Source organism: Hakea prostrata, chromosome 5 (assembly GCF_041222555.1).
Source record: "Hakea prostrata isolate BN-2017 chromosome 5, UWA_Hpros_2, whole genome shotgun sequence".
In the NCBI taxonomy this organism is placed as follows: domain Eukaryota; kingdom Viridiplantae; phylum Streptophyta; class Magnoliopsida; order Proteales; family Proteaceae; genus Hakea; species Hakea prostrata.
Genome location: NC_142604.1, coordinates 58,027,347 through 58,048,449, shown reverse-complemented (window position 1 = coordinate 58,048,449; position 21,103 = coordinate 58,027,347). Strand labels below are relative to the sequence as shown.

Genomic DNA, 21,103 nt, shown 5'->3' with positions numbered 1-21,103 from the left:
GTATGCAAACAGTTTCATACATCTCTGCAGAAATATGTATATAATTGTAAAAGGTATATAGAAAACAAAATGAACAAATTCAACTTGCTTCACCTGGGTCATTGACCGAAGGGCTGTAGAATATCCAAACATATTGTTCAGGGGAACCTGAAATAACAAGTAATGATCAATTAGAGATACAGCAATTCCTAGAAAAATGCTAACAATGAATTACAGTTTTAGCAAAAACAACATTCAAAGTACCAAAAAAAAAGATCTGAAAAGATCAAAGAGAAATATCTGCAGCATGTTTCCATAATTATACATAATCATCTAGTGGAGAAGAGAAAGTATTCAACTAACAACAAATTGAAAGAAAAAAAAGGGCAAATCCGGTGCCAAAGGCTTCCAAAGGGGCAGAGTCCAGGGAGTAACCCCCTATGCAGCTTTACCTCAGCAATTTATGCAGAGAGGCGACCTCAGGCTAACAGTGGTCGACTGACCATTGCACCAGCCACCAGTGCACTGCCCCTTAATTAACAGGAAAAGAGGGGGGGGTGGCAGAATTTATATGTTTATATATATTATATACGCACATGTGCAGTGATTACACAATCATCCCCTTCCTGATCATTTCCAATGATCACACCTTTCCTCCTACAATAAATGTGAAGAGATTCTTAGTCCCAAGTAAGCAACAAAAGGGAGGGGGGGAAAAACATTAGTGAAGCATGCATTAAGAGTACATACTTGTTGATATCACCAGTAACAGTACCCTGGAATTCTGTTGGAGCTTTCAATTCGACCAACATCATTGGTTCCAGTATCACAGGCTTAGCAGCAGCATAGCACTGTCCTCATGAAGTCAGATAGTGTTAAAAAGTCCATGAATCCACTAACCTCCAACAAAAAGAAAAGAACGCTGACAAGTTCCATCTAAGAAGTCAAGTATATTTTCAAAGGTGAAATTTGGAAGCAACAAATCACCTGTCTAAGTGCATATATTGATGCTAGTTTAAATGCAAGTTCACTGGAATCCACTGCATGGGATGCACCATCTGTCAAAACTACCCGCATGTTTTCAATTGGATGCCCTATCAATGAACCCCTGTATAGGCAAATCCAAAACAAGATTCATTAGTTAATCAAGTATATTTTTAATACTGATGGTTATATAAACAATTACAATAATGAACACCATACATTTGCAATAAAAACACTACAAAGAATTGGGGAAAAAAAAAAAAAAAAACAAGGAGCTACACTACTCACGAATTGGCTGCTTCTTTAAAACCTTTCTCAATTGCTGGAATAAAATTTGATGGAATGGCTTGTCCAATAATCATGTTCTCAAACTCGAATTTAGTTGAAGAACCCGGTGGAAGTGGCTCAATGTACCTACTCAAGAAAAATGTAAACAATATATACTTTGAATTATGATCAAGTTACAGAAATTTGGGTATCCCAAATAATTACCACCGCCACTGACAGTACAGATACAAAATGGGCAAGCACTCAAGCAAAAGCAACCACATTTAGGAAGGAGTGAAAATGCTCTGCCCAGTCATAATAAATCCAAGAACCCATTTTGGTCTCAGCCCATTATTCATAATTACAATCAATCACAAACCTAGAGATCAAAATGCCTACCATATTCACAAACCACACTTTGGATAAGCCCATTGCCCACTTTTACAATCAAACATAAGCCTAGAGATCACAAAGTCTGCCACCAATATGAAATTTTAGAACACATTGAAAACAGTCTAACGGCCATTTGAAGAGGTTCTACAGCATACCAAACCAAACCTAACTGATTTAATCATAAGCTATCCTCTCTTTTATAGTGGGAAAAAAAAAAACTTATTTAATTTAATAAACTCAACTATCTTCCAACATAACCCGAATATTCATAATTAGCAGGTCCCACGGTTCTGTCTTTGATATCAAGCCTTGAAACCTCAAGAACCACTTTGATTGAGAGCAAAACAAGTCTCTATTGGAATCCACCCACAGCACAACCCTAAACCTCCGTAAGTCAGATCTCAATTCCAGTTCATCAGCATGATCCCCAGAACTAAACATGGACCAAGAAAAAAAAAGAAAGAAAAAAAGTCCAAAAAGACATTGAAACCAACCAAGAAAAAACCATTTTACTTTTAAGCACCTCAGTGACCATAATATCATTTATCATGAGCTACTAGCCTGCTACAGTGCCCTATCATGGGATTGCAATTCTCTTGCTCCTTCAAAAGAATCAATATCAACCAAAACCGGAAAGACAACACAAGTTAAAAAACACAAGATGTGGGAATTCTATTAATTTCTATAGAGCAACAGGTTGACTAATGAAAAAATATGGTTATCTTTTTTCTTTTTCTTTTTCTTTTTTTCTCTTCTTAATATAACATCAATCAACTCTGCCAAGATATGCCTTTGGGCCTTAATGGACAAATCATTCCTGTTATCTCACCAATTCTAGTTTCCCTGATTGATCCACTTTCAGCACCAAATGACTATCTGAATAGGTATCTATATACAATTTTCAATTTTATGCATTTTATTCAATAAAATCAGAAGAAACACATGTTACATGAAAAGAATTCATCATTGCATACCCGCATACTCTTCCATATTGACCCTGTCCTCCAGTTTGCTTCTTATGCAAATAATCAAATTCAGCACGCTGAGTGACAGTCTCTCTGAAGTTAACACGAGGCTTTCCAACAGTTGCATCGACCTTCGTATCAGGCGAAGAAAGAAGACAAATGTCAAGAATCCAATAAGCAAATGCCATGCTTCATCAGAAAGAACGATATTAAGTCAATGGACCATACAGAGCTAAGATTGGCACCTTATACTCCCTCCTCATACGCTCAACGTAAATATCCAAATGTAGCTCTCCCATTCCAGAAATTATTGTCTGTTTGTAAAACATTTATTATGTTATTTGATGCACATTAAAACTATTCTCAAGCAATAGGAAAACAAAATCACACCTGCCCACTCTCAGCATCCAAACCAGCACGAAAAGTTGGATCCTCTCTCTGAAAGCGATTCAGTGCCTTTGAAAACTGTAACAAATAAAATCAAAGGAAGACCATTTATATTAAAATTACATGAAGAATAATGAGTACTGTATAATTAAAGAAGTAAATCACATGACTTACTTGTCCACCAGAGTCCTTGGACACAGGTGAAAGAGCTAATGACATCACTGGCTCAGGGACATTCATAGAAGTCATAGTATATTTAACTGATCCATCAGTAAAGGTGTCTCCTGATGATAAGATAACCAAAAGAAGTTAGAGCCTTGTTGTGTAGGGAAAAATCACAAAAGACAAAATCTGTAAGGGGGCATACCTGATGCACAATCCACACCAAAGACAGCAACTATTTGCCCAGCATGTGCCTCTTGAATATCCTGCAATATTGGAAACCAAGAAACAGAAATAATATCATTGAGTCAGAACTGAGTGAGATAACAGAAGGAAGAAAAAAATGCAACTTAATACTGAATAATGAATAGACAGCAAACTTGCAACTTCCAGTACAATTAATGTAATAGTACAACTATCATGGATATTTAATTCCCCTATAAATAATTCAATTTTGCCCCCATGATGAGATAAAATAACTTCAGCTGAAAAATATTTTAAAAATACAAAATAAAATAAAGATGAACACATTCAGAAACTAACCTCCATCTCATCAGAATGCATACGAACCAGACGAGGAACCTGCAACCGTAGAAACAAAATTAAGTACAAATGCCCAGAAAAGCAACAGTGATCTCAAAAGAAAAAAGGAGGTACCATTTACAGCATGATGAAATAGATACATGTAGAAAAGTGTGTAGGTTATTCCCCTCTATTCCAAGTTAGAAGAAATGTGTGGATCAAGGTTTAAAGTATCAGCATTGGGTATGTATTGGAAGGATGATTTTTAAGAGAATAACATATGCATGGAAAGGAATCAAGATGACATGGAAATACACTCTTGGAGCAACAAGCAAAATAAATAAGCTATATATAACATGGATCACACCAAAATACAAAATAGAGGAAAATGAATAAAAAGACAATATTTTAATGGAGTAGAGTATTAATCCTTCCAAATAATTAAATTTGATGCATCAACCAATCCAGTGTCACCTAAGTTGATCATTTTTTAGCAAAAAAAGAAGGGATTACAGCCATGATTTAAACAAAAAGACTGATTTTTCTAAATCTCACACTTTTGTATGAGATCTCCTGCAATCAAGGATCACAGCTTGCAAATAAGTATTTGTTGTACCTCTGGAATCATTTTTTGTGTAGATTAGAACCCCCCCCCCCCCCAACTACAATATTTTGAAAAACTAGAGTCTCTATCCAGTGCTCCTTTTTTATGCCAAATAATTCTTCATATCACTTCTAGTAGTCATGTGAACCTTTAATGACCATATCAATGTGCATCAGTTGGTGCCAATCATAACATTCTGTATCAAGCCATATAAACTGATACACAATAATAGTTGCAAGAAACCCTTTGATATAAGCATCATTTTAGACTGTATTGGCCGGTACAATAGCATACCAATGACGATGGATTATCTTTTTATAATAAGGATATGTATTGTATCCATTTACCAATCAATACCAAAATGTATGATATGACACAATATGGAACGTTCCCAATGCCAGGTGACCAGAATCATCAAGTTCCTTTGACAAGGTTTGTGACTAGCTCTGAATAGAGTTAAATAATGGTGAAACAAAATTCTCGCAGGCACCATTTTGCAATAAAAACACTTAGTAGAATAATTAGTCATTTTATCTATCAATGTAATTATCTTATCTTCATCAGAAAACAACAATAACTCTTAAATATTTTGCTTCTCCTCCAGGAAATTTCATTTTCCCAGAATGTATCCTAATTTTTGGTCTATTTCTTCTTCTGATGATTGATTCAACCTCTGATCAAAAAGATACACCTTGGTTATATTTTGTTACATGTTAAAAACATGTAAGATTACAATGAAACTAATATCTATAATCATCATAACAGGGAAAGGAAAAGGAAGAAAAAAGATTTAAATATGTGTGTGTGTGTGTGGTTATATTTTGTTGCATACTAAAACCATAGCATACTTTCAGTTCATTCATCAAAATACATACCTTAATTTTCTTTCCAGTGTTTACATTGATTATAAAATCACCTTTTCGGATCACACCCTCATAAATCCTGCCATAAGAAAGTTTCATCTAGTAGAGTAAGACATTTACTCCAGGCCTCATTGCAACTTGCAAAACAATTCAAAAGAATACAAACTAAGCAAAGGTACTAAAAAGTAAAACATTCAAATGAAAAGGCAATAAACATCAAGCATACCTCAAATAAGTCAACTGACCAAAACGCCCTTCTTCCAACTTGAAAGCTAGTGCAACAAGAGGTCCATCTGGAGTTCCAGACAATGTAACCTAACAGCAAGAAAATACTTAAGCCCTTGACTCAAATCCCAAATCTGAAAAGAAGAATATGATAATAAAGATAGAATCTTCTCATCAAAGAAACCAATAATCCTTACCTGCTCTTCATTCTTGGTTTGGTCAAGAGCATGGTTACTAACATCAATTGGACATGGCAAATAACTAAGCACCCCATCAAGCAGAGGTTGTACTCCCTGTAATCAGGAGTGTGAGTGAACCCACATGAAGATAAATTGATATGTCACAGTTGCACAGAGAAATACTACATATACAAAAATAAATATGTACGAAGTTCGATGATGGAAACACAATATGGATCCAACATCAAAAATGAAAACTCCATCCAGTACCATGATTTTGAATAGCAAGGAAAACATCCAGACCATAAACAACCTAATAAGATTACCCTGGATTTATGAAGATATCAGAAGAAGATTGAAATCTTTCTCCTGCAAAGATTTTTCCAGTTGCAAGAAGCCCAGGACCAGAAGGTTACCAGCAACTTAAAACAAAAACTTAGCATGAATCATTACCTTGCAACTTTTTATACATCAACTATAGGATATAAACTTGAACAGCCACATGAGAAACAGTTCACAGATTGAAGAAACAAAAGAAAGGACAAAGTCTGTATAAGCCTTCCGCTAAGTAGATGATTTCAAACTCCACCAGCTAACAAGAAATTTTAGGCAACAAACCAGCAGAGTAAGCAATATATTAAAACGATACACATCCTTCCTAACAGCTTCTAACATCACCCTGCTACTGTCTTTTCTTTTATGTCTGTTGAACATTATTTAAAAACATAAAAAAATTTCAAAGCATTGCCAACCTTGACTATAAACCAAAGTTTCCCGAATAACATGTACATGATAGCAACAGAAAAAAGAGAAGGAGAATATGTATAACAAATTTGTTCAATATACCTTGTTTTTGAATGCACTACCCATGAAGACTGGTACAAATTTGCGTGCTATTGTAGCCCTGCGGATTGCCATCTACACGGTAGAAGTTCTCAATTAATCCACACATGAAAACAACCGTGACGCTAGCTTGTAGACAAGAAAGAGGAGAAGGCAGAGAAAATAAGAATCACAAATAAATTAACTCTGTAACTTAAAATAGATGATGCAGATCCAACACCAAATTGGGTTAATTCTAGGAATAAGCCTAGGGTTAGGTCATGTATGTATTAGGCCTTTATTGGGTTTTATTGTAATCAGCCTTTAAGTCAACTTTCAGTTTCCTAAATAGTTTAAACTATAAGGTTGAGGATTGGGTTAGGCCTTTCCTTTACAGAGTAGGTAGGAGTCTTTGAGCCTTCCATAAAAGGCTGTAATAGGGTACATTGTTAAAAATGAATCTTGATTAATAGAATTGCTGATTGCAAGAGCTGCTGCTGCTTTCTTCTCCATCGTGAGAATTGGTCAATCCAAACTGAAGCTTGGTGAGTAAATCCAAGGGGCCAGGAGAGCTTCTAGGTGGGTAAATACTAGTTGATAACATGATCTAGTAGAGAAATATCCAGATCCTCTGCCCTCCATCATCTTCTTCTTTTTCCCCATTCTTTTATTTGCTTGAAATTTTGGAGTCCCCAAGAAACCGAAAATTGAAGGTCAGAACTACTCCAATCTAACCATTAGGTCTATCCCAAACTGCAGGCATATCATCCACCCAACCCTAGTGACCTCTGATCGTAATTTGACCCCATTCTGACAAGCCAATTTTAAAATATAAATATTTCATGAATTTTTGTACTTTCCCAAAACCCTAAAATCAAGAACTTATGTTCAATCAACTTACCCATTAGAACCTTATAGAAGTGTGGACAATCATTCTCTATTACCAATGCCTATGGTTCCTCCAAATTTCAGTCCATTTTGATACCAGTAGACCCTAGTACCTCATCTCTAGAATATTCACCCCATTTCTCTAAGATCCAACCATTGGCAAATTTCCCTAGCAATCTGGATTGACCCACATGATTTACGGATTACTTTAAACACCAAATTACCATTCGCTTGGAAGCTCAAAAGCATTGAGACATCCTAGGCACCATTTGCAGTTCTTCCTATTTTTCACCCATAGACCCCAAAACCAAATTTTATGAAAACATGTTCTTGGATTTTGTATGCTGGTTTTGACAAGATCCTGGAATAACTGGCCCTCATTCAGTCAAGGTTACTTTCGGTAGACTATCTTTTTGGAAGGGGAGAAAATGTCAATGGTGATGTATCCAGGGTTGGACCCCCCCCCAAAAAAAAAAGGGGCTCAAGCTCAACTATGAGCCAGGGAGGCCGAATCCATCCCAGGGGTAGAATGGTCAATTCCTACCCCTGGATTGAGTTATACTGAAGAACAAAGTCCAGTATTTAGTTTATTTTGAAGAGAGTCATAGAGTTGTAAAGCAATGTTTCCTTTTAAGAAGTCCTACTTTTTAGGATAACTTAAATTAGGAAACTGTTATTTTCTCCTTGGGTCTAGTTTTCTGTTATCTAATTATTATTAGGTAACTTAAGTGTAATCTCAGATCCAAGGGCTGAGATTGCATAGTAATTAGAACCCTTTGTCACAGTCCAATTTAAGTTGTCGTGGGGCCCTAGCAGTCAGGGAAACCCAGTAAGTCTTGTGTTTAGGCTATATATAGCCTTTCTAGTGTAAGTTTTTTTCTCAGAGTTGATTGAATGAAAGAGTCTAGTAAACTCATGGGAATCCTGGGAGGAGAACCTGCAGCTAGTTTAGTGTTGTTTCTTCAACCTCAAAACCTTCAATCTTCAAGTTAATCATTCTACAGAGAGCAATCTGCAGTTCATCAACTTCAAGTAAGCAAGACATTCCCAGCCAAACCCTAACCCTCTTCCCCTCTGTCCGCCACCCTAGCAGTCCCTTCCCTCTCTTGTTTGGCCTAGTTCTACACCCCCAACCCATCGCAAACTCCCTTAGGTTAATTCCCTTTAGTTTCCTACAATTCCAGGCCCATCCCCTAGACCAAAAGACCTTCCTCTTGCAACCATAGGCTATCCCTGCCCTTCCCTGCTTCTGCACAAGCAGCAGCGCCTCTTCTTGGGTGAACCATACTTTCCCAGCCCCTTTTGAAGCCCTTTTCCCCCAAAGCACGCCCAGGACACACCCCAAGCCCTCAACCACCAGCCCAAACCCAGTCGAAACGCAACTCACCTCATAGAGAGTTGCAGAAAAGACAGATTCTAAACTAACTACTCAGTCCCAACTCCCAGATCTATCTAACCCTTAATAAACCCATTAGTATCCGAACTACCAAACAGCAACCCAGACCAACACCAGCCCAGTCAAAACCCAAACCTCCAATTGGCTGCTGCAACGCAACAAGGTCCTGAAAGTGAACCCAATTCTGGGATTACATCAAAAGGTCACAATGTTTCCTTCCAAAAATAATTTCCGACACAATACATGGTAGAAGTCTTTCAGATTCATATCAGTTAGCTACAAGGCACAGTTGGAGAAACCACCAAGAAATCATGGTACTAGCAGTGGGATTAAACCTGTCCACGAGTCCGCAAGGCCCACGGACCCCCAAACCCCAGGTCCCCTTGAACCATGGACGGTGATTGTCAATTTCAAGATGTCTAAGTTCAGATCCCATTGAGTCCAGTTGATCTGGACCCTAGTCTACTCATTTGGATTAGCATGTCAGTATTGCAAAGCCCGCAGTGTGACCTAGTGGGGACCCTAGTAGTCTAAGAGGACTCCAATCTGCTCTAGAATCCTAATTGGAACCTCTAGAGCAAGTATAGAGTCCGAGGAGAATAGTAAGCAAAGTCCAAATAAAAAGAAAGCAAAGAAGGCTAAGGGAAGCACGAACCAAAAAAAGCCCCAACCCGGGAAGCAAGGAAGCAAAAAAACCGAGTTGGAGAAGAAAGGGGCCCTGACGGGAGGCAACAAGGAAGAGCAAGCCGGCGCGGCAGCCGAGCAAAGGCGGCACGGGCCCCCGGGCCGGGCGGGGGCTCAAGTGAAATTTAGTGTACCTCTTCCTCTAAATCTATCATATCTTATATAATAAAAAAACTAAATATCAGATTACCTCAAGTCATCCAACATACTACAAACCAAACATAATAGGCCCTAAATAAAAAGTCGCTAGAATAAAGGAAGAGAAGAAATTGTTGTCGTTGGCCACTGCTTGCCGGAGTGTCGTCGCGGGAATGGAAGAGAAGAAGAGAGGAAGAGAGAAAGAGATTAGGGATTAGAGTGAGAGTGTGAGACTTGAGTCAAGAACTATATTCTCTTTCGATTTTGTTTGTTTTTATTTTTATTTTGACATTTGATCAAATGTAGCGTCATTATACATATGAATATAGGTTCAAACAATAGATACTTTACAATTGGAATCTAATAAGTATTTCAATATATGCCTTTGATTAGGCATCTTTCTTGTGATTTAAAAAAGAAAGAAAAGAAAGAAGAAAAAAAAAGCGGATGCCTTATTGCCTAAAAATAAGGCGACGCCAATTTGAGGAGCTCCGAAGGAGCCCAGACGCCGAGGCGACGCCTTGACAACTATGGTATAGAGTGAGTAAATAGCCATTGTCTTCAAGTTCTAACAATTTTCAGAAACCATTCAACAATTCCAGCAATCATATTCTGTCTTCAAGTACTACATCCCCAACCCCATCGCTAGCGTTCCCTCTTCTTTCCCCATCCACTGCACCCTTCTTTTTTATTTTCTTAAATTGAGACCCGAATTTCAAGGTCAGATCTACACCAATCTAACTGATATATCTGTCCCAAACTTTAGGAACCTCATCCCCCCAATCCTAGTGAGCTTAGATCCCAATTGGACCCCATTTTGATCACTCGAATTGAAGATATAATTATTTTCTTGATTTTTCGTACCTCACAAGACCCTAAAAAGAACATTAATATCTTTCATTTAGCTATCCAAACCCCCCCCCCCCACCACCACCAAACTTGGAGGATCCTATCCCTATAGTATTAGCTACATTCTCTCCAAGTTTCAACCCATTCTAACACCATAGACCCAAGCTTCCATCTCAAGGAATTTATCCCATATCCCCCATGGGATGGGTTATGTATTCTTAGGATACTAATTATTTGACCACAAACATTAACCGAACCTTCCCCCAAGGAAATCATCCCTTAACCACCCATATCCCCTATATTCGCAAAACCCTAGCCAAACCTAACCCTAGACCTTTCCTAACCATAGAACCCCACAACCAGCACATTCCCTTCAACCGCAGGGTATTCTAATCCCTAACTGCTGAATCTATTGAACAGAATCGTGGAGTGAGCCTCCTGAATCTAGGGCAACATCATTACAAGCTAAACCCTAGAATCTAGTTCACATCAAGTAAATTAGACCCACTAAGAAATTTCTAATGGATTTTAGTGGTCAGAGTTGAATAGTTTATGTTCGTGAAAAATGAAAAACTTAGCCTTCTAATAGTTTAACCATATGTGTACTCAGTATTTATAACAAGGCTAGTGTACACCATACAAGATCATCATCCAGCATACAACAGTAAACTCGGGTAAAAAACAGAAGTACCACTTTTTCTTTTTGGGTGCCAAAATTGTATTGCTTTTAGATTGCCCAAATAGGTTGTATACAAAAATCAGAACAAAAAAAAATTATAGGCCTCAGGACCATGAACTTGAGTTGGCTGGGAAAAATAACAGGTTTCAACCAAATTTCAGTTTCTAGCTAGCTGAAAAAGCACCGAGTTCTTTACCCTCTTATGTTTTGGAATCTCAAGCTTAACTACAACAGTGCCAAAACTTAGAAAAACAGGGTACTGACTATATGTTACATATAATAAGAAGAGATAACAGTGGCATGATTCCACACACCCATCCCAAGACAGGAATTATTAGAAAAAACACGTTCAACTTCACACAGAGATGCTCTTGCAATTTACCTCAAGATCACTGGGTGATATAGGTTCATCACCGAGAAAAGCTTCAGCAAGTTGATCATCAACCTCAGACACTACTTCTATTAGTTCACGCCGCTTTTCTGCAACTAAAGCCTCCATATCAGCAGGAATGTCTGAGATGACAATTTTTTCACTGTTAAGAAGAGGAAAAAGAAAAAGGTAAGAAATAACAAGCGAACAGAACATGTTGAAGATGTAGAACTAACATTCAAATTAAGCACAATCAAAGTGGAACATACCCACTTGAACCATGAAAGTAACAGGCTTTTATCTGGACAAGGTCCACAAGACCCTGAAATTCCTCTTCCAATCCGATAGGAACTTGCACTGCTGCACTATGATGTCGAAGTTTAGACCTTGCCTGCACCCAAAAAAGGGGCACGTACTTAAGCAGTTAACCATAACATTGTATCTCAAAATTTCATCAAATACAATATCACTAAAATCAAATGTAAAAGAATCAAGCTGAATCTCATGAAGACACGATTTATCCCAGAAGAAACATAGAAAATAGGTAAATCCAGAAAAGGCATCTCAAGAAGAATGATGCACTTTGTCTAGCAATATAGGATCTGAGCATTAAAAGTAAACGAAAAATTGTTGAAACAGATGTGCACTTCCTAAGGTTTTGAGATAGCCTCTACAGCACAACCTCACAACAGAAGAGAACTAGTCTCTACTAATTACTGCATCCAAATCTATCAGAAATTTAGCTGAAAATTCATTAATAAAAAAAAGCATCAACATACACGCTTTAGGGCTGAGAAGATGATCAACTGAAAGTATTCTGTACTCAAATAGTCTCTATACACTCTATTTTCAGGATATCATGACTGAGTGAATCTGGGGCTCCAAAACCCAACTTAGATCAGTTATGGGGCCATCCAATAAACAAATGACTAAACATTATAACCAGTGGCAATCTCATAATATATCAGAATTTTCAAGAGGCTAGGTATGTAAAGAAGAAGGGACACAAAGCAGATTGCTATCTATTTAATAGGGATGAACTTGGAAGCAAATACAAGGTATGGAAGAGAGAGGTAATCATAGTAAAACAACGAATAACATAAAGGTGAAAGAGAGATTGCGTCACACACAGGAGGGGAAGAAGCTCAAACATACAGCCAGAAATCCACAGCTAAAAAAGTAGCCAAAGAATATGATAAAGAGTCCGAATTAAATCTAAAGCTATAACACAACTTGACTCTAACATGAGCTTAGAAGCTCAAATAAAATGCTAATCAAACACAGCCGCTAATTAATTAACCTATTATAATTAAGACAGGAAATTACAAGACAAACCCAAAGTAACTCTAGTTAAACAACTAATAACAAAAATACTCTGTGGAACTCAAAAACCCCAACTGAACCCATTTCATCTCCGGCTGGATTTCCAAATGGGTTCAGACCAGTGCATGTAGTGCACCCGTAAAACTCTCTTTCCTAGAAAGAAGAAGAATTCCACCATTAATTATGTCAATCAGCTTCATAGGTTATAACCAGAGTCGTAAAAGAGGGCCAGCCCAGAATTGGACCAAACCACCTTGCAAATGCACATTGTGATCCTATGACACCTCCAACTCCAACTCCATGCACAAAAAACCATGCTCCAAATTGGTGTTCCTCTATGCACCAAATAACTAGCCCAGGGCTGCAGACGCGAGGGCAGTACAGGCTGCTCCCTCATTCACAGTTTGCTTGATTGTGCCTTCTTTAGCCCCACTATTCCTGCTATGGTGGAGTTCCCTTCCCCTCTACCCACTTCTCCCTTTACTTTCTCATACATCCAAGGCAGGGCCTCAGCCCTTCATGCTCTGCCCTTCATGAATCCATAAGCCTGAACCGTAGGATGGGCCCAGGCCTCATTCTCTCCAAACATCCCACCTTCTAAAGCCCACCAGCCCAACCTTATAGCTCAGTCGACTCTAGTATTCAACTCCTCATCAAGGCTGGATCCTAGCCCCTCCATTTACCCACCCAAAGGTTCATGCAACAGACAACCTACCTCCCATCCAAAACTGTCTCCACTTGAACAGCCATGGTCCTTTATTTCACCACATAGATAGATTTCCTTTCCCCACCACTTCAACCAGCTGCCCCCTTCAGTCCACCTTGGTTATGCTCCCCATCAGCTCCCTGCCATTGTCCACCTCCAGCTTCTTCCCACCCCTCTTCAGGCATATGGCCATTGGCTCCAGAAGACCTTCCACCCCTCTCTGGCTAGTTCCTCTGCCTCACATGCAGCATCCTTATCCACCCATCGAATGAACCACATTATTTTCTGAAAGACCAGAGGCCTTAACAACCCCACCTAAGCTAAGATTCATTCCATTACCAAGTTGCATTGTTCATCATTCTGTCACCTGATTGTATCTAGAGTTAAGGAGGCTAATAATCCCCACATTGCCTCCTCTCCTCTCTTGGTCCCTTCTTATAATTGCTCCTCTTCGAACCAGTTTTTCACCACAAAACATTCAGTTGCATTGAGAAATCCAGTTTTTTCCTCACCACTATCTATGTCTTTAACAACCCCTCTGAGAATGTATACATTTAAGGAGACCATCACATTTTATTGCAGGATGGGTCCGTAACATGGGGATTGGGTGGTCGATTCATTGTTATTTGTTATAGTCAGAGAAGCTAGGTGGTGTACAGTTAGATGGGTCTTCTACTAATATATATATATATATATATATATATATATATATATAATCTCAAAAAAGTGCAACAAAGACACAGCTGAATGACTTGAAGAGTTGAGGTAGTCGGGCATTACATTCACTTGGCAAAATAGAAGAAGCAGCAACTCTCAGGTTGCCTATAAGGTTGACAAGATCCTGGGTACGAAGCCTATCTCTCCACCTGGTACCTTCCCCTCAGTCCCTTGCATGATTTCTTTGACCAACTATATTTCTATCCATAACCCCATCGTCATTTTACCCCAAAAAAATTTTAAAAAAATTAAAATTAAAATAAATCTTTATGCTTGCCCAGCCATTCCTTTGGCCCCAAACCCTTCAAATTCATAGAGATGCAGTCCTCTCACCCTGATTTTCTATCATAGAAGTATTGGGATCAAACTGCCCAAGCTAGCCGTCTTATTGCCTTCATTAGGAAACTTCAGAATTAAAAGATCTCAAAGTTAAGAACTTCACCAACTTTCGGATTGTTTCTTGATGATTTTAGGTTGTAGCCTTGTAGGAGCAAGCTTTGTGATATTCAGTTGAGGCTCCAAACTGACATCCACAATTCCTCTCTAGAAGAAGTAGAAAAAGTGACGTCCACAGAACCTCTCCTTTGCTTGCCTAAGATGAGAGCTTCTTAAAGCATAAATAGGATAAAATAGTTGGGGCTTGGTGATATGAACAGTGGCTACTATTATAGATCCAGGAAAGATTTAAAGAATGATGTAGCAGATGTTAAAAGATTCACATATAGGATTATACACACCAAGCTTGTGATGGAGAAAGAGAATATAAGCATAAATTAGTGCTAATGCACCTCACATAAAATTAAATGAAAGTAGTTAAGTTATAATTTTAGACAAAAGGATGGATAAACACAAGCTTTACTGTCAAGGGGAGAAGATTACGAGTGATCCAAATGGATATACTGCAAAGCTCGTGGAGGCTATGAAGGTGTACATGGAGGAAACAGTAAACACCTACTTTGAAGAGTCCAGGGAATCTTCACATACATGTACATATATTAATACATCAGCGGCATCTAGATGGAATCCACCATCTGGAACTGACATCTGGTGTATTCTATCTAGATAAAATAGGTCACTACAGTTAGGGGAATGATGTTCCTAAAAGTTTGGGACAGATCTAATGGTTAGATTGTCATAGATCTGACCTTGAGTTTTAGGTCTAAGAAAAAGTCCGAAAATTCCAGAAAAATAGAAAAAGGGTGATAGAAGCATTAGGGTTATGGTTTTAGGGTTTGAGAGGGTGACTAAAGGGTAGGGAAGGATGGGTATGGGTTGGAGAATGTCTATACTTACTTGTAGAGGGTTTTCCTTGAAGAAGATGCAGAAATTCAGAAGCTTCAGTGGCTGCCGTAGGAATGAAAATGAAGAAGATGACGATGGAGTTAAAATTCCAGAACTTAAACACTCTTCAGCCCAGGCCACAGGGTTTATTCCCCACAACCCAAGCCTCTGATTTTCCTAGACTCTCAAGTGATCTCATTCAATAATAAGAGGGGCTATTTATAGCCTTAGAACCTAAGCAATTTGAATAAGACTCAAACTAGGGAACCTTATCCATAGAGGATTCCCCTTACAAAAAGGACTCTAATCAATAACAAAAGGACTCTACTAATCAATAACAAAAGGACTCTTAAAAAAACCCTAATTGGACTCTTATATAAGTCATCTTGAAGGAATCAATTACTTACTCTAAGGCTGCGTTTGTTTGCTGGAATAAAGGTGGGGTAGGAAGAAAGGGGTGGGAAAATTCTTGAAAAAAGTGTAGATTTCTTACTTTACCCTTAAATCCCAAAATGGTAGATTGTTTGGTTGCTTGGGGTGAGAAAGTGAGAGACAAGTTTCCTTGAATCAAGGAAACTTGTCTGCTGATGTGGCAACCCAACTTTCCCACCCCAAGCCATTTTAAAACCCCACATATTTGGTGGGACTTTGTAGGAAAGTTGGGAAAAGTAAAAAGTGAGGCCCACCACTATCACTTTTCCACAAAACCCTTTCCTTTCCTTTCCTTCTCCCTCACCCCACTACACATGGGACCCACATGTTTTTTTTTTCCACTCCTTTTTTCCCACCCCACCTTTGCAAACAAACGCAGCCTAAGGAGTCCTACTCAAAAATTGGATTCTTAACTCAGAGTCTTACATAGACTGGGACTCTAATAGAACTCACAAAATACTAATCCAAATTAAAAAAAAAAAAAACCCACCCTTGGATCAAAGGGGCTCCAACCAGACACTTTTTGAGCCCTGGAAGGGCTAGGAAAATAACCAAAATACCCCTAGGGTACTCGGCCACCTTTGGGGTGGGCCTTTTGGGTCTGGATTTTGGGGCCAAACCCTAATTACAATTTAAATCAATTGTTCAAGAAGGGTAAGCCTATTTGCCCTAGAACAAGATGGTCGAGCTTAAACGAGAAACTTTGGAAGCATTCACAAATAAGGTAGTTAAATAAGTAGTTTGGGACTTCAAGGGAGACGCTAATTACAGGTGGAATGAGATGAATACTTGTATTAACAAGGTTGCAAATCCTAGGTGAACCAAAAGAGAAAACACCGTTTCTCTAGAGAGATCTGGAGGTGAAGTTCGGGGTGGTATTCCCATTGTTCCTAGGCTCTGCTCATTCCAATCCAGTGTAGACAATGAGGTTCAAACCATAATTGTCAAGGAGTGACCTAGATGGTGCCTTGGCTTCCAGGCACACCCGGTTTCGCCTTGTCACCTGAATTTTTAACCTCAATCACCTAGACACCATGGCATCTAGTTGAGATACTATTATCTGCCCTCAGTCTTTGTGAGGCCACATCAGTTAAGAAACATGAATCCTCCAGAAGGTTCTGAAGGTAGGCTTTATGCTGAGATAATTTAAGCCTTTAAAAAGCCTTAAACAGTCATTTTGCAGCCACACTGAGTTCAAAGACTCAGCCAAGTGCCGCAAGAAAGAAATGATTAGGGCTTGCAGAGTTGCCCAAGCCTGCAGGCATGGCCTTAAACCAATGATTTACATGAGGGGCTACAGACAAGGATGATTCTTAAGCAAATTGCATAGAGCCTAGAATGTTAATTACAGTATAAAATGACGAATCAGAAAAGCAAATTAACAGATTTCTTCCAGAGCCTTTTCACAACTTATAGAGATTATTTTCATTTCATTCATATAAACCATTATTCAGCTTCTCTATTCATCAAAATGAAACCCCAGAGAAACTTTTGAGCAATTAGAAATGAATACCTATAGAAAATCATTGATTTGAAAAGGCAAATAAACAGAACCAGATCAGAAACTTCTAATCTCTAAAGTCAGAGCTATTATCAATAAATATGAATGAAATTCATCCGTAAATATAAAAAGTAGAATGCTACAACATTATACCCCATTGGAAGTAAACCAGCACCGAAAAATAAATCGTTGACGAAGAAGAAACATCAACGCAATATAAATAGAACAGATGTCCTGATCACTCTATAAAGCATCAACTAGCACAACATGGGAGTAGTAGGTTAAATATTCACCTGGTTGAGGACCTTCCATGGGTCTGCTCCCATACGATCTAGTTTGTTAATAAATGCAACCCTAGGAACTTCATATCTTCTCATTTGCCGATCAACAGTAATAGACTGGCTTTGTACACCACCAACACTACAGAGGACAAGTATGGCACCATCAAGAACACGTAAAGCCCTTTCTACTTCAATGGTAAAATCGACATGGCCTGGAGTGTCAATTATATTAACCTGGAAAAGAAAAGACAAGGAGAATATTATGGATATATGGGGAGACCCCCACAGAATCTATTAGCATATCCATAGTAAATATCACTATATTTTCATATCTCATAGAAGCTCAAGGGCTTGAATGTGTTAACAACACTAACCAAGATTATGACAACAACGGAATGTGATACTTTACAATGTTAACTCTGACACAGTGGTTGTGGCAGGGGGAAGGATGCTGGTGGTTGGTTGGAAAAAGAACATCAGACACCAAAATAAAACAACACCAAAAGTCTTCAAGACTCCAAAGCTCACTCTTAGTCCCGGTACCAAAATTCTAAATAAATAAAGAAATATTTACAAATCTTAAAAAATGGGCAAACCTATGTACTTGATCCCAATATCAACCTACTAAGTCAAGAAATAAGGGATGGGAGTGTAATATCCACATTTTAGAACACTAATAAATCTGAGTAAATTCCTGAGTTACCTAATAAATTGTATATCATTTGTCAATACATCCCATCTAATTCTATAACATAAGCAAAGGCAACTAAAGTAGAAAATAGCTAATTGTTTAGGTTACAGGGTATCATAATAAATAAATCGGGCTAAAATTATACACTGTTTAACTAATTTAAAATAAAAATCGGATCATCACCCATATAGGACCAATGCAAATCCAATTTCCATGGACCTAAAAGTTCGAACATGTAAATAAAGATAAAATCTTCAATATTTTCAGCCGCCCCAGCAGATAAAATGGAAAGTAATATGACCAACTCAACATAAATCAATTTGTTCTTAAGCTGAATTAAATTAGCACCAGTAAAAACTAACAAAGATTAAATTTATTTTCTATTCTTTGGTTAAAGAAAGCTTAATGTTGATTAGCTATAACGAAAGAAAGAGGAATAGAAGGAGTACAATACCAACCTGATAACCTTTCCAGGTACAGTAAGTGGCAGCAGATTGGATCGTAATACCCTTCTCTCTTTCTAAATCCATAGAATCCATCTTCGCACCAACACCATCTCTTCCTCTAACCTCATGAATCTCGTGAATTTTTCCAGTGTAAAACAAAACCCGTTCAGTGAGTGTCGTCTTACCCGAATCAATATGTGCAGAAATACCAATATTCCGTAGCTTCTCCATGGTTTCCTTCCACCAAGCTTCCTTTTGATCCTTGGCTCGAGCCAAATTACCCGCAGAGAATGCCCGTCGTTGGCCATTCTCGAATACGAAAACAGCTAACGGCGCTGACGAAGATGAGATAGAAGAAGAAAAGGTGTTATCTAAGCATAGAGAATAAAGCAGACGAGCCGTAGAAGATCTTACGGATCTCGCCATAATTGTGGAGGTTTACAGTGATTTGTTGCTCTTCTAATCTAAATCTAAAACCCTAAACAGCAAAAATGCAAAACCCTCCCCCTTTGACTCTGCTCCAGTTTGCGGGAGCTAGAGCGTACTGAGGTAGACGAAGTAGTTTTTAGGAAACGCCAAAAATGGAGTTGGGGATAAATACGGGAATTACAAAAGAAACGGCTAGAAGCCTAGAAGTGCATAATAAGATTCATAGGTAAATATCACTCGTCTCCCCACTTTGTTGATCAAATGGCATTTGGAGCCCTCGTAATTACATAATAATACTTACCCCCTCTCACTTGGCAAAGGTAACAAATACCTGTCTTTTATTAACTTTTTTTAGTTAAATTTTATTCGAATTTTTAACTGGAGGTCCCACTTAAGTGGAGGCAAAACTGAAGGCACCTCTATAAATGGCCAAATATTGCTGGCGGCCCACTTTAAAATTATTGATGAACGATACTTAACACACTTACCAAGATCCTATCAAGTAATCCATTTTTTGGTTCATCTAAATAACTCGCAATGAACTAGTTTTTGAAAGAAATGAATGATCACCAATAGAAGTGTCTAAAGCATATGAGAAGGCTTTCATGGAGTTATTTCCACAGCAAAGTTGAAAGGAAAGTTGAGCTGGTGCGATATAGATAAATCTTCAAATCAGCCAAGTAATATGGGGCATTGGTTTCCCCCACCTCCAAATGTGATCAAGCTGAATTGTGACGCCTCATGGGTCGAAGATTCACATAAAGGTGGTATAGGTGCCATTATTTGTGCTTTTTCTTGTGTAATCAAGTGGAGTTCTATGCGTAGTGTAGAAGTTGTACTCAAAGCATGATTGCTTAAGGGCATCTTCGGTTACATGAATGCAAAATTTATACCCGTTTGGTTGTGAAAATCCCTGAATTCATGAAATCTAGATTCATCTTTTTATACTAAAAACGTGAATTTATAGATTTATGGGTATGGGGTGAAATCAAGAGATTTGTGCATTCACAAAAATTACGTCGACCAAATAATTTCAAGATGAATCTACAGATTCAGGTTAACCAAACAATTAATTTTATGAATTATGACTCCATAGATTTAAAATCTCTAAATGTTTGAAATATCTTGACTCATGTAACCAAACAAGCCCTAAAGTTATGAAGTGGGAAATTAAGGACATTATTATGGAGTCAGATCCATTCTTCTAGCCTAGATTATCATATCTTTCAGGTTGTTCAAGACATCGTCAAGCTATGTGAATCTTTTAACTCTTGTGTGATTATTCATATTCCAAGAGAAGCCAACTTGGTGGCAAACTCTTTAGCTAAGGTGGTTGAGCTCCCAACTATGTGGATGAATGCCAATGCGTGGCTTCTACATATTTGTAATGTAGATGTCAACGATGGTTTGAGCTCCTTTCCTCAAGAAATTAATTCTCTACTAAAAAAAAGGTAATTCAGATTTTAAATACAAAATGACTATAATGCCCTTTTGAAAGTAATAATGACCAAATTGTCACTCACTCTTTCCCTTAGTGGGTGAAGGGATTCCCCCTTCACCCATCTCCTCCTTCACTTTGCTTGTCGAAAATCACCAACCACCACACCCCCTCCCCTTGCTAGCCACCGCCGCCCTGAATGTCTCACCGTCCTCACCTATTGCTGCTACTTCTAATTGTGGACAATGTAAAACCAAAGCCCTGACTGCTTCTAATTCACCCAATATGAAAATCACCTTTAGGTGATAGCATCGACAATTCCACAGCAAAGATACCAAAACAAATAGTAATACCTACAAAACCAGATCTCCAAATGAACCATAAAGTGGATGATGCCCCATGAATACTCTTGATTGATCGATCGTCAACCGCCAGAAAAACTAGATCAAAAGAAAAAATGCACAATGACAAACCCCAATTCTTAGAAATGGGAGGAAAGCAG

General features: G+C 38.3%; 1 protein-coding gene across 1 annotated transcript in view; it reads right to left on the bottom strand.

The window, feature by feature from the left end:
• The window catches only part of LOC149016773 (elongation factor G-1, mitochondrial-like), a 20,600-nt gene extending 1,259 nt beyond the window's left edge, over window positions 1-19,341 (bottom strand). The window contains exons 1-19 of the mRNA XM_089154847.1: window positions 18,747-19,341; window positions 17,610-17,831; window positions 11,626-11,747; window positions 11,369-11,519; window positions 6,377-6,448; window positions 5,549-5,644; window positions 5,353-5,441; window positions 5,139-5,205; window positions 3,681-3,719; window positions 3,343-3,403; window positions 3,150-3,259; window positions 2,979-3,053; window positions 2,834-2,902; window positions 2,598-2,719; window positions 1,252-1,377; window positions 967-1,087; window positions 730-830; window positions 576-636; window positions 94-147 (exon numbers count right to left, since the gene is read on the bottom strand). Coding sequence (XP_089010973.1) covers window positions 94-147; window positions 576-636; window positions 730-830; window positions 967-1,087; window positions 1,252-1,377; window positions 2,598-2,719; window positions 2,834-2,902; window positions 2,979-3,053; window positions 3,150-3,259; window positions 3,343-3,403; window positions 3,681-3,719; window positions 5,139-5,205; window positions 5,353-5,441; window positions 5,549-5,644; window positions 6,377-6,448; window positions 11,369-11,519; window positions 11,626-11,747; window positions 17,610-17,831; window positions 18,747-19,160 — 2,172 coding nt within the window. The 5' untranslated portion in view covers window positions 19,161-19,341. The remainder of the gene's footprint in view (window positions 1-93; window positions 148-575; window positions 637-729; window positions 831-966; window positions 1,088-1,251; window positions 1,378-2,597; window positions 2,720-2,833; window positions 2,903-2,978; window positions 3,054-3,149; window positions 3,260-3,342; window positions 3,404-3,680; window positions 3,720-5,138; window positions 5,206-5,352; window positions 5,442-5,548; window positions 5,645-6,376; window positions 6,449-11,368; window positions 11,520-11,625; window positions 11,748-17,609; window positions 17,832-18,746) is intronic.
• Window positions 19,342-21,103: the final 1,762 nt, after the last annotated feature.